The 12,624-nt window shown below is 35.8% G+C and overlaps 1 protein-coding gene across 1 annotated transcript; it reads left to right on the top strand.

Moving 5' to 3' along the window:
* The first annotated feature begins 3,447 nt into the window (after nt 1-3,447).
* Nucleotides 3,448-7,355, top strand: LOC129253962 (uncharacterized). The gene has a single exon (XM_054892406.2). The coding sequence runs from the start codon at nt 3,868-3,870 to the stop codon at nt 5,428-5,430; it is 1,563 nt and encodes a 520-aa protein (XP_054748381.2). The 5' UTR covers nt 3,448-3,867; the 3' UTR covers nt 5,431-7,355.
* The last annotated feature ends 5,269 nt before the right edge of the window (nt 7,356-12,624 follow it).

Raw genomic sequence — 12,624 nt, 5'->3', positions numbered from 1 at the left:
GAGATGGATCGAGTTGGACCCAGGGAACATCCGCGTCACATCAGGGTCCGATGATGGACGTACCGTGTCACAAGAATGGCGGGCAAGGCGGGCTGTGTACACCAAAATGATTATGATTCGGGGATGGAAGTATTTAATACAAGAAATTAATGATCCATCCAATAAGCAAGAATTCACGTGACAGCTGACGAGTCAGAGAGAGAGAGAGAGAGAGAATATGAAAAGACGAATGGAATTAATAGCATTCGTGTTAGCATGTCAGCCACAACGATCTGCCAAAATATGTTATTGCTAGATTTTATACGTTTTTAAAACATTTTTTCTTATCACATTTTCTCGTGTGCAGGAAATTATACGAAGGAATGGTTGACATATCATGCATATCATGTAGTTGATTTGAGCAAATTCATCAATTTGACCCCCTCCCCCCCACACACACCCCAACACAGAGAGAAAAAACATCAAAAAGTCAATAATACTTAATTTTCAATTTGCTCTCAATCAAAATGATAATTACAAAATATACAACTTTTAATGATTCAGAATTTCATTTAATTCTTTTGATAGTTTGATCAATATATCCTACATTCTTTTTCTCATAGTGAATTTGTTTGTTTTGGGCTTAATAATAATTTCATGAAATATCTTTACCTCGTACATCGATATTTTGTTCTTAAAAAGAAAAGTTTCTAGTTCAAATTACATGATGAAAACGGGAGAAAACAGTCAATTCATTTCTTTGTCATGTTTGTAGTATTGCATTCAGTCTTAATGTACACTGCAAAAACTCCGGTGTTGATTTACCACCAGCCCAGAATCTATGTATGTCCACACCAGAGAAGTGTTGAACAACACCAGTGTTTGGTCTAACACCAGATAGGTGTTATCCTACACCAATTAGTATCAAAACAACATCGGCTTGATTCCAAACTGGTGTTCAGTACTTCTCTGGTGTGGACATATATAGATACCGGGCTGGTGTTAAATTGACACCAGTGTTTTTGCAGTGTATAAATGCTATACAAAATATTATTTTTTATCATGATATTATCTTTTAAAAAATGAATAAAACGAATTCAATTGATAATTTAGTCAAGTTACACATGCAAGTTGCTTGTATATAATATTTCTGTTAGCAATTTGAATGTTTCGTTATTGAATTGAATTGAATTAAAGTAATGTAACAATAGAAAGCTATTTTGTTAAGCATTGCATTAAAGGGATGGTCCGGGCTGAAAGTATTTATAGCTTAATAAATAGAGTAGAATTCACTAAGCAAAATGCCGAAAATTTCATCTAAATCGGATAACAAATAACAAAGTTATTGAATTTTAAAGTTTAGCAATATTTTGTGAAAACAGTCGTCATGAATATTCATTAGGTGGGCTGATGATGTCACATCTCCACTTGTTATTTTGTATTTTATTATATGAAATTATGTTTATTCATTTTTTTTCCTCCAAGAACAAGAAAAATTGGATTGACAACTGATTTAGTGCATTAGATATTTATTGCTGCAACTTATTTCATTATAAGGGAGACATATTATTCACACAAGTATGAAATAATGAAAAAATTATGATTTTATGTAATAATATAAGAAAACGGAAAGTGGAGATGTGACATCATCATCCCACCTAATGAATATTCATGACGACTGTTTTCACAAATTATTGCTTAATTTTAAACTTCAATAACTTTATTATTTGTTATCCGATTTTGATGAAATTTTCGGCATTTTGCTCAGTGAATTCTACTCTATGTATTAAGATATAAATATTTTCAGCCCGGACCATCCCTTTAATTGGATGCGGTAAAGTATCTGATAGGTTATGGTTATGTTGGTATTTACTGATAGGTTATGGTTATGTTGGTATTTACTTACTCAGTCTATCACTATTTTTTTCAATATGATCATGTAAAAGTTCTTTAGCACTTGAACATGACTTTGATTAGGTCTTTTGTATGTGGTTGCAGGTTTTCCTCTATTTTTTTTTTCTTCACATTTTCGTTTACTTTTTCATGTTGTTCATTTTTGGCCAGCAGGTCAATCATACACCCTTAAAGTAGTTGGGCATAAAATGCCAAACTTTTAACCATCCCTGGGCAACATACTGTCCACACAACTATTCGTTAAAATCTGTCCAAATTTGGGAATACAATCCAATAATTGGGTAATAAATTTGCTGAATTGGATAATAATTGCCCAGAATGTAGATATATTTTAACCAACATACATTACCCAACACAGGGGACAGTATGTTGCCCAGTGTGTATGTAAATTTCACATTTTACATTACGCAAACTGCGTCTGAATTTCTATGTTGCCTTTTAAAATTATGTCGCAAAAGAAAAGTAGACATTCTTCCTCTTTGTATATAGTATATTGAAATTCATCTTAAATATTGCAATATGGAGTAACAGTTGTATTGATGGCAGCTTAGCTCTGTATTTTCTCCTCTTTTTTTACAAAGATGATTTCAAAATGTTACTTTTCAAGATACAGTTTCACATTGTGTGAATTTATTTGTTATCTTATAAATGTTGCGTGCGATATATCTCACTGATATGCTTTTCATAATCCGAAAAGTACACACGGCTTCCTTTCGAGCGAATAATTGAACAGTATCGAATCGTTGTTATTTTGACAACATGAAATAATTCCTATCTGTTATTTCTCAACCGTCCCATCCCCCGGCTTCAAACTGTGCTCTCGAATAGCAAGGTAGATCTAGATGGGATTGCGAAAAGTTATGTAAACAATTAACTACTTTGATCAGAAATGGTGCCTCCACCGTGTAAAGCCGGGTAGAATCGCTGTATATATATTTTCTCAGCACCCTTCTAGCTTTTTTTTTCTTACTTTAAACTTGAACTAGAACAGAGATCCCGCTGTGACAAATGCACCTCTTGTTATCAGAGGACATAACTCCGACAAATCGAAAAGAAAATATCAGCATGTTCTTACGTATACAAATCGAAGTGCTATCCAACAGCGCATGCCATTATAACTAGCAGCTTTGTTGAAATCAAAACCAAAGTCAAGCTAAGTTTTTTTTCAATCCCCCTCTTTTTATACCCCAGAATTTATGCTAGCCTCTAAGAAAAACTTGGGCAAAGTTTTCGCAGCGATATCTGTCAAAATACTCCGCCAAGCGCTTCCCGGGAGTGAAGAGGCATCGGGTCGGCCGCGGGGTGGTGTGCAGTTTTCACGCGCTCGCCTTTTTTTGTTTACTTTAATGGGTGGTCAATTTCTCCAAAGCAAAATTTCAAAATAAACACGAGCTCCCTACAAGACGACTTGGGTGGGCAGGTTTAATTGATGTGGATATTTTCTAAACAAACGGTACGGTTGGCTCGTTTCTGATTGGTTAACAGGGCTAGAGACCAAAGAGCAGTTAGCAATGACGTGAACGGAGACAGGCTCATAAAGTGTAGGCTAGATAAATCCTTTTCAGTTTCAAACCAAAAGGGAAACCCGGGATTGCTCGGCTGTGGAAATCACTGTTGCGTGTATTGGAAGGGCAGACTTCTCTCTTCTTCTCATCCTGAAAGTCAAACTCACCGAACATGCATCAACATTTAACAATCCTAAAAGAAAACAAAAGGCTGTAGAGAAAACAGCCCTAACCAAGTGCCCGGCAGCCCATTTAGGGGCAAGGAGTGAGTGACTATCTATCTAGAGTGAGCTCGACTGCCAAGCAAGACACATCTCACCTTAACCGCTCTACTTCATCAGAAATGTATTTCTTCGTCGTTTTACGGACGTGGTAATGATTTTGCATTGTCTCTATCAATCTGCATTGGACTAATTTTCTACAGACTTTCATAAAATTCACTAGACACCTTATTGCATCTCAGATCAGGATGGCATCACTGAGCGCTTTCTATTCGAGCTACGCGGCCGCCGCCCACCCTGGACAGTACCTTTTCGCTGCCTCGCCCGCAGCCCCGTATTTCTACAGCTTCAGAGATGGAGCGTTCTCGAGCCCCCTCCCAATGAGTGCAGTGCCCCCTCTCCAGCGCCGAGAGGCACCCCAGAAGCCCCCGTACTCCTACATTGCCCTCATCGCTATGGCCATTCGAAACTCAGCCGACAAGAAAGTGACTCTGAATGGCATCTATCAGTTCATTATGGATCGATTCCCTTATTACCATGACAACAAGCAAGGCTGGCAGAATTCAATCCGCCATAATCTCAGTCTCAATGATTGTTTCGTTAAGGTGGCACGAGAGAAAGGTAAACCGGGAAAGGGCAACTATTGGACACTCGCACCCGATTGCGAAGATATGTTCGAAAACGGCAACTTTCGACGTCGAAAGCGACGCCCCAAGGCTCCAAATAATCAGATTAACACATCTAATGACGCAACTAAGCAGAGTGACAATGATAACGAGGAGGAGAGTGAACTCAGTAAAGAGTCTGGTGATGCGATCGATCGAAACGTTGACATTGTTAGTGATGGGGATGATAAATTTATAGAATCTGATACCGATTCGGTTGACGAAAGTGCTTTGAGGAGCTTAAAGGAGAGTGACAACGAGAAGCACAATGATGACGACGAATATGACAATAATGCTAACATGATCAAGAACGAACTAGTAGTCATTGATCGAAATTTAGTGAAATACGAGGACAGCGATTCTCAAATTTCCTCTGTTAAGAGCTCGGTTGGAGCCAACAGTGATCGTCTTACAAACTTCTCTTCGAAACGCGATCACGATCTCGATAAATACTGCAGAGCAGAAGTGAGAAAACCAGTGTTCTCAATTGACAATATTCTTGCTTCACGCATGACTTCGAACGTCGACTCGAAAGTGAAGAACGTAAATGGTCTAAAGCGGTGCCGAGAAGACATGTTCGACTCGCACCAAGCTCGTAATCATATCGACGATGAACTATTGATCGCGAAGAGTCGCCGCATGTCTTCCCCGTCACTCACAAAAGTTCAAGTAGGGCAATACTACGAGAGGGAAAGAATTGGGTCGCGAAAGTTATCTTACGGAATGGTGGATGATTGCTGTAGAAAAGTCGAGTCACCGCCATCGCCCACGTCTCCACCATCGTCTAGTGCCCTCTGGCAGTCGACTATGCTACAGAAACTCGCTTCTCAGGCGACATCGCACTGCTACACGTGCGCAGCATCAACCGGTGTATCAACAGCCTTACCCGTCAACAACCAACATCATCATCCTGATCATCATCCCCGTGATCGTCTAGCCTCGTCTGACGATGTCGCTGCAGCCCATCCCGTCTATCCATCTCTCCTTCATTCTTCCTTCCCGTGGGCATTGAACTCGGGGGCGTTGTGTGGGTCTCATCAACTTCCGACGTCGTCGACCTTACCGTTGATGACGATACCATACGCAATCAAACCGTGGCCGATCGAGAATCCCCGATCAGCGAGGGAACGAGCTTATCGAGTTTGATTATTAGACTGCACTCTTCTGAAATAATAGCCATTGAAAATATTTTTAAATAAATTCATATTGAAAGGGACCAAATACCAAGACTCCGGGGCCAAAACTCTTTTATTCGCTAATTACAAGTTACAATATGGCCATCTCATCATGCTCAATGTAAATGTTTGAAAGTGATTTTTGTAGAAATGAATTTTAGAATTTTTATGCTTTGATCATGTTTGATGTTAAACTGTATGGAGAAATTTTATTCTGAATGATTTTTGTTGTCTTATTTTGTTAGCTTCCCAGTTAGGCATCCTTTATACTCTGTAAAATAAACTGAACAACAATTTCGACAATCTGCTCCTAATCATTATGATTACGGTAAATATTATAACAAATTCTGTCTTTAAGAATTCACTGAATATTTTGCAATATTTGTTTCTTTCTTTGATGTGAATAGCTATTGTACATTATATCATGTAAATATTGTGTAAAATGAAATTTGTAGCTACGAATATTTAATTCAACAAAATACCAAAGCCTTACGAGTTAAAAAAAAGAATCAGTTTAGTATGTACATGTGCATTCTTTTTTTTAATTGTGTATAATTTTTTTCTCTTTTCTCAATCACAAGCGTGCCTAAAAACAATTACGTCCTTACCTTAGAAGCTGCTTGTTCATTATCATTTGTATGATCTTTATGATTTACAATTGTCTTAATAGTTTGATTTACAAATTTTAATGAATATTTATGCAACATTCTTAATTGCGTTGGGGGGAATTTTATTTCTTTGCACATTTCCCACAGTTGGCAGGTCCGCTGACATTTATGAAAGTACTTGATTTTTTTGTAGAAATGCTGCGTTATTTGATAAAATTCTCATATACTGTTTCAATGTGATACCTTAAATCAGAAAAACAAACCGAGTGACTGTTACATCGAAGTTTTAAAAAGTGAATGTGTCTTTTTGGATGTTACCTCATGAAAAGACTTTAAAAAAAACGTTATAGAAATTGTTTGACACATTATTTTTTAGGTTGGATAGATTCTAAAAATGGGGTTTATCATTTAAGTCTAATAGAACTACAGTTCCTAGATATCTTAGCAGCTAAAAGTGAACAACAATTATTTTGAAGAATATTATCAGTAGTGTTTGAAGAAATCGAAATCAAATAGGTCGTCTGTCCCTCTCTACATCGTTTTGCGAAGACTTTCAGAAAGTTTGTTAACCATTACTGAATAACCACAATGAGTAATACTACCTAAACCTCGAGCATGTTAAGAGAAAGGACCAACATCACATTCTGACATAATCCATTATTAACGTATTGCAATTCCTGTTGTATTGTTTTTCATTTGCATTTATATGGAAACTATGACATGGTATCTTCAAAGTGTGTTTCTACCTCTCTTCTGCCTATAAGAAAAATTTTGTCGTTCTTGGAGACAGTTTACCTTATTTTTCTCTGCTCAATTACTGTTCATACTTTTTAATGAATTAGCCATGACGAATCACTGATCAATCATCAAATCACAGACCCATTCTGATTTGATTTTATTAAGAAAGAACGGGTAGACGTTCAAAAATATCGTATCTTTAATCATAGCCCCTTTAATACAAATGCTTGATAGTCCTGCATATCACATGACTGTCTTCTCAACTTTTGTTATAATCCAATATGTTTTCTTGCATCAGTTTGTATCTTCATTTTTTTTCTTTCGCTTTACCATACTACCTGCAGAATTTCTATGCAATGTGTTATGTCTATATACTTGTGAGTTCACGATGGGGTAGGTTTTATTCTGGCGCCTTACTGCTTACTTCTTATATTTTGCAAAATGGCGATTTTTGTAGATGCATTTTCTGGCAGCTGAACGCTTATTGTATGATTCTAACATAGGTAATAATAAAGTGATCAACTGATCAATAGAAGAATATTAAAAATTATTCATATTTTATGCTGTGCTTAATTTCATTTTCAGTAGATGCCGTTTGAATGAATATTATTTGCTATCCTTTTGAAATTTGTTGATGTATGAATTGATCGATGAATGAATTAAATGAAGTAGAAAAAAGATGCGGAAATGAAGGGACTAGCCAACATAATTAATGAGTGAATGAATAAATGAATAAATACATGAATGAAGGAATCAATTGATCAATCAATTATTGATTGATTGATTGATTGAAAATAAATGAAAGAACGAATGAACGAATATTAATCAATCAATTAATCAATTGTTTTAAGAATGAATGAATGAATGGGTTGATGAAAGATAGACGGAGAAATGATTAATTGATTTAAACAAAGAATGAATGGAGTAAAATAGAAAAACGAATTTAAAAAAATGAATGAAAGATTGACAGATTAATCGATATAAATTGTACTTTAACATTACCGATCAAGTGAATGAGTATATGACTATTAAGCTGAATCAGATTAATGAATGAATGAATTAATTAATTTATTAATGGATAAGTGAATGCATGCATGAATGAATGGATGTATTACCCTATAAAAAATTATTAATTAAGAAATCAATTTTTAAAAACATTCATTGGATTTATAAAGTAATAAACAATTAGACAAGTGAATGAATAATTGGCTGGATGGGTGGATGGATGGATAAAATGCATTAATGAATGAATGTATAAATGAATTAATTAGTGAACAAACTAATGCAATGGTGAACAAGCGAATGAATGGATGGATGAAAGAACACAGTAAGCAATAAATGAATGATCGAATAAAGGCAACATGGACAAAGCATGAATAAACGAATGAAATGATATACTATTGATTAAATTTTAGATGAATGGATAAGTTGTCAAATGATGATTCGAAAGATTGAGAATTATAACCGGATGGTTGAATATATTTCTGATTAGAATGTCTTTATTCCACTTCTAAATTTAGTCGCATTCACATCATATCCCATATTTATTTGCAGTAATTATGTTGACACGGCCCTATATTATAAGCAGCGGTAAGAGCAAGTGGGTATGTGGCTTGATTGAAATCCCCCCCCCCTGAAAAAAAAAGCTTAAAAGCGCACAAAGAGCCTATTTTTCGACCCTAGAACGAAAAAAAAACACATGGCTTTGATCCCCTCAAATTAAAACAAAGCCAGATTCTCAGAAATTAAAAGGGACTAATAGATCCAGACCTGTTGTTTCCTTGTAAGTCCTTTTCACCTCAATAGTTCATTTTGCACCTGCATGAAAGAGAGATTATTCAAAAACTTCTCAATTACTCGTCAATTACGTCTCACAAATGGATTATTCCGTCAAATTTAGCAACATTCATGAAACGTATCTATTGACTCAGTGGTTTGAACGATTCAATAACCGTGCTTAAAAATCTGCTCGATCTAGTTATTACTTTGCCCCATAGAAAATCGGCAAAAGTTCAAACGGGATAATTTGACAAGTAATCTCTTTAACTTGAGAAACGCCGCTAGTTAACAAAAACAGCGACTATTTCTACTAACATTATTTTGTTTCTGATATTATCATCAGGTTCTGTGGGGTGTTTCTTTTCCCTCCCCCCTCCCTCCCCTCAGATTGTCCCTCTCTTTCTTTCTTTTTTACTCTCCCTCTCTCTCTTTCTCTTTTTCATTGCATATCGTGATCACCTGACTTCATTCTGGTCGCATTTTTATTTTAATTCTCCTTTGTAAATGTTGAATTCATTTTCTCCTTACGTGTTTCCTTTTTTGTTTTATTTCCATCAAATAATGCTATTCCATAGTAGTTATATTTTGTTACAGAGGCGAAATTTGAATAAATTGCCCGATTCCTCATTTCCTTCTCTTTTTCGTTTCTTACTTTTCTCTTTTAATTCATAGTTTTAAGATATATCTTACCATAGCCGTTCAGACAATTGTAAAGCTCATATAATTGTGTTCATGTATATTGAGAATGATGCATTATTTTCATCGGCGATCATTAGCGTGATTACTGTCAAGCTCATATCCACCTAATATTCTATTTCTCTCTTTCTTTCCGCGTTCAACTGTTTGGTTGGAATGATTGGTAGGATGAAAAGAGGGGGGGGGGGCTTGTTTTGCATGTTGTTCGCAAGATGCATTAAAACGACAAACGCGACACGTTAACACCCAAACAAAGACTGAAAATCGACGAATTGATAAACCAACCAGGAGAAAGATGATGATTTGAGGTTCTGACAGGCCACACACACCCATCCCAGTCCAGGGAAAATGAAAAAAAAAGACGAAATAAAATAGCCAGATGATTTTCATGTTCAGCCTATTTTGATTCTCCTATAGTCGAGATTTTTGTTTGCAATTGTTTGTGTATACTGCAGGCGTACGTCTAAGCATCGCGCTCAACTGGGATGTATATTTTCATTTTCTAATGGTAAGCGGGAAACGTCGTAATTTACGACGTCGCTTCTTCATCTAAAACATCATCATCATCCTATCTTGTTCCAGCGACGAAAAACACAGAGACCAAAAAAAAAATCGTTCAGTCTCCTCCCAGCTGTCCTACAGATACAACAGAATAATATCTCGTAGATCATTTTTTAGTCTTAATTTTCCAGGATTTTTTTTTCATTTATTTTAAAAGACATCATGGCTTATATTCAAAAGATGGTTGTGATCTTCATTACACATGATTGATATGACTAAAATCAATATAATTAATTAGTATCTAAAAGAAAGGATTGGAAATAGTATTATGTACAGTATCTCTTAATATTTGTATACGATATTCTGTTTACACGAAGGACACGCACCGAACAAAAATAATGCAGCTCTATATCACAGGACAGTTTTCAAGAGTTTTGAGGTCTACAAAAAAATAGGAATTATGAATATTAGAAAGGAAAAGTGTAGGATATGATATAGAACAATGATTAAAACTGATTTAAATGAGACACCAGTGCATTAATTTCATGTAAAAAAAGAGTAGTTGAAATGAATAATCCACGGTCCCTGGCTGGAAGGAAATCGGGATTAAAGAGTGCGGGGAGTAAAAACAAAACGTCAAAGATAAAAAATGAAAACATACAGACAGGTACATGTGTAAATAGATAAATAAATAGACAGAAAATGATAAACTAAAAACAGATATATGGATGTACATGTCTGCATTGACAGATAAGGGGAAATAAATAGAAATGGGAGATATATACAAAGCGAGGATGGAACGGACAGGGGAGGGTTAGGGTATATAGGACAGGGAAACTAAGGATGGGCCAGTCATTTTCGGCCTATAGATGAAGAGCAAAGGACGGATGAGGAGGGATGTGAATATTATGAAGAAAAAGAAAGATACAGAATGAAATAAACACAATACAAAATATTGGGGTAATCAAATAAAGAGTATATAACAAAGGAAAGAAGCGGTATCTTCGATTGGCACATACAATAGAAATAACATTTAGTAGGCTATATCTGGAGAGATAACAGTAAACGGAACGGCTTATAAAAAAGAAAGAGAGAGAGAGAAAGAAATAAAGAAAGAAAGAATGAATGAAAGAAGAAAAAAGACAGAAATAGATAAAGAAATAGATAAAGAAAGAAAGAAAGAAAGAAAGTAAATAGAGAAAGAAAGACAGACAGATAAGACAGTTCCTCTAATTATATATATATATATATATATACTTGAGAATATAGTAGATGGATGAATAGATGGATAGAAAGTAAGGTAGATGGATATCAGATAGTTGTTAGTTAGCATGGATAGAGTGATACATAAGGTAAGAAAGGGGAAGAAGATGAAGCCATCCGATGTAGAAGGTTCCGGGCTTTGACTTTGTATTTACATCAGTCGTTGCGCCCTGTTGAATTTCCAGTAAATATTACTTCTGATTCAATCTTTCTGATTTTTTTTTGGCCATTTCTCCACGCCGGCTGTGCTAAGACAGTCATGTGACTTTTACTAGCCCATCTCTTTGTGTCCCTCGAGCCATCATCTAGAAACCAAACGTCTTTTCTCTCATCATTCACAATGAAGACCACAAGGTCTATGAATAAATCTTTATGCTCTCCATCAACATTCGGCATCGAAATTAAAGCTTGATATTTCTTGTCATTCCTCCAACAACCAAGATTCTTTGTATATCCAACAAGACGGGACCTGTCAATTTGCCCATAAATAAAACAAGTTATATTTTGAGAATAAATCTCGTTTAGGGTTGTAATATTTTCATATCCTTTCCTGTATTCACTTTTGCTTGGGTGGCGAGTCTGAATAGATTGGGCCATGCATTGCGGTGATTCGACAGTCGAACGGCCCTCGTGTTTAGTTTTTCTTTCTTTTTCCCCCGTCCCCCTACCGATGCTAAATTATGCCCACTATATGCACGTCATTCATTGAATAGCATGTTTAAGTTTATCCACACACACTAAAACATCAAACATCGCAAACAGGAACCTCAATTCAAGTCGTAACAGTTCGTGAAAACATCATTAGTTCTTTCGGGTTTTTTTTCACGATCCACTGTACAAACTTCACACCAGCCCACCAAACTTTTGACACTTGGCACCTAGCACCCATTCATCTTTGTTTTTCTTTTCTCTTTCATCCGAGTTTTCCTCTTTTTTGAACCATCAATCGAATAAAATAAAAGAGGCATTGGTCTTCATCGAGATGCAAGGTTAGTGGAGTTTAACAAAAAGAACCGTACGCTTTATTTAAGCCGATTCGACATTGGGTCCTTTCAATCGGCTAAAAAGTCATCAACTCTATTCAACTCTTGTGTTGAAGAAATCAGCAAACAATATAGATCCAAACAACAAAAGAACAAAGAAATTTATCAAGTACTTATCAAAAACTTATTTACAAGCGCATCCTAAAACGGAAAGTGAAAACAAAAAGTTCTTTCCCCTCGCAATTATAGGAAATTGCTCTCGATAACTACATAGATTTAATGCCCAGCTTTTGTGGGTTGGTTTTTAGCACTAGTCTTTAAAGTTTCCGGAATAACATGAGCTAAGGAGAATAATTCCCAATAATTGGCCGGGTTATTTTCTTACCTAGCTGAAATGAAAACAGTGAAAATGAAAATGTAAACACAAGGTTGAATACCATGGTTACACCTGAAATATTTGGAATCTCGGAAGCTTATCAAGAAAAAGGAGCTGGAAATTCATGTTGTGGAGTCATGCTTACCTCTCGCTTCTGTGAGATCCATAATATACACACAAATATAAGTCATCAATTTGATATTATTTTGTGTTTTCCTACT

The sequence above is a fragment of the Lytechinus pictus genome, unplaced genomic scaffold (genome assembly GCF_037042905.1).
Source record: "Lytechinus pictus isolate F3 Inbred unplaced genomic scaffold, Lp3.0 scaffold_25, whole genome shotgun sequence".
NCBI classification, from domain to species: Eukaryota; Metazoa; Echinodermata; class Echinoidea; order Temnopleuroida; family Toxopneustidae; genus Lytechinus; species Lytechinus pictus.
Note: the sequence above shows the minus strand (reverse complement) of the source record. Positions and strands in the feature narration are given on the sequence as shown.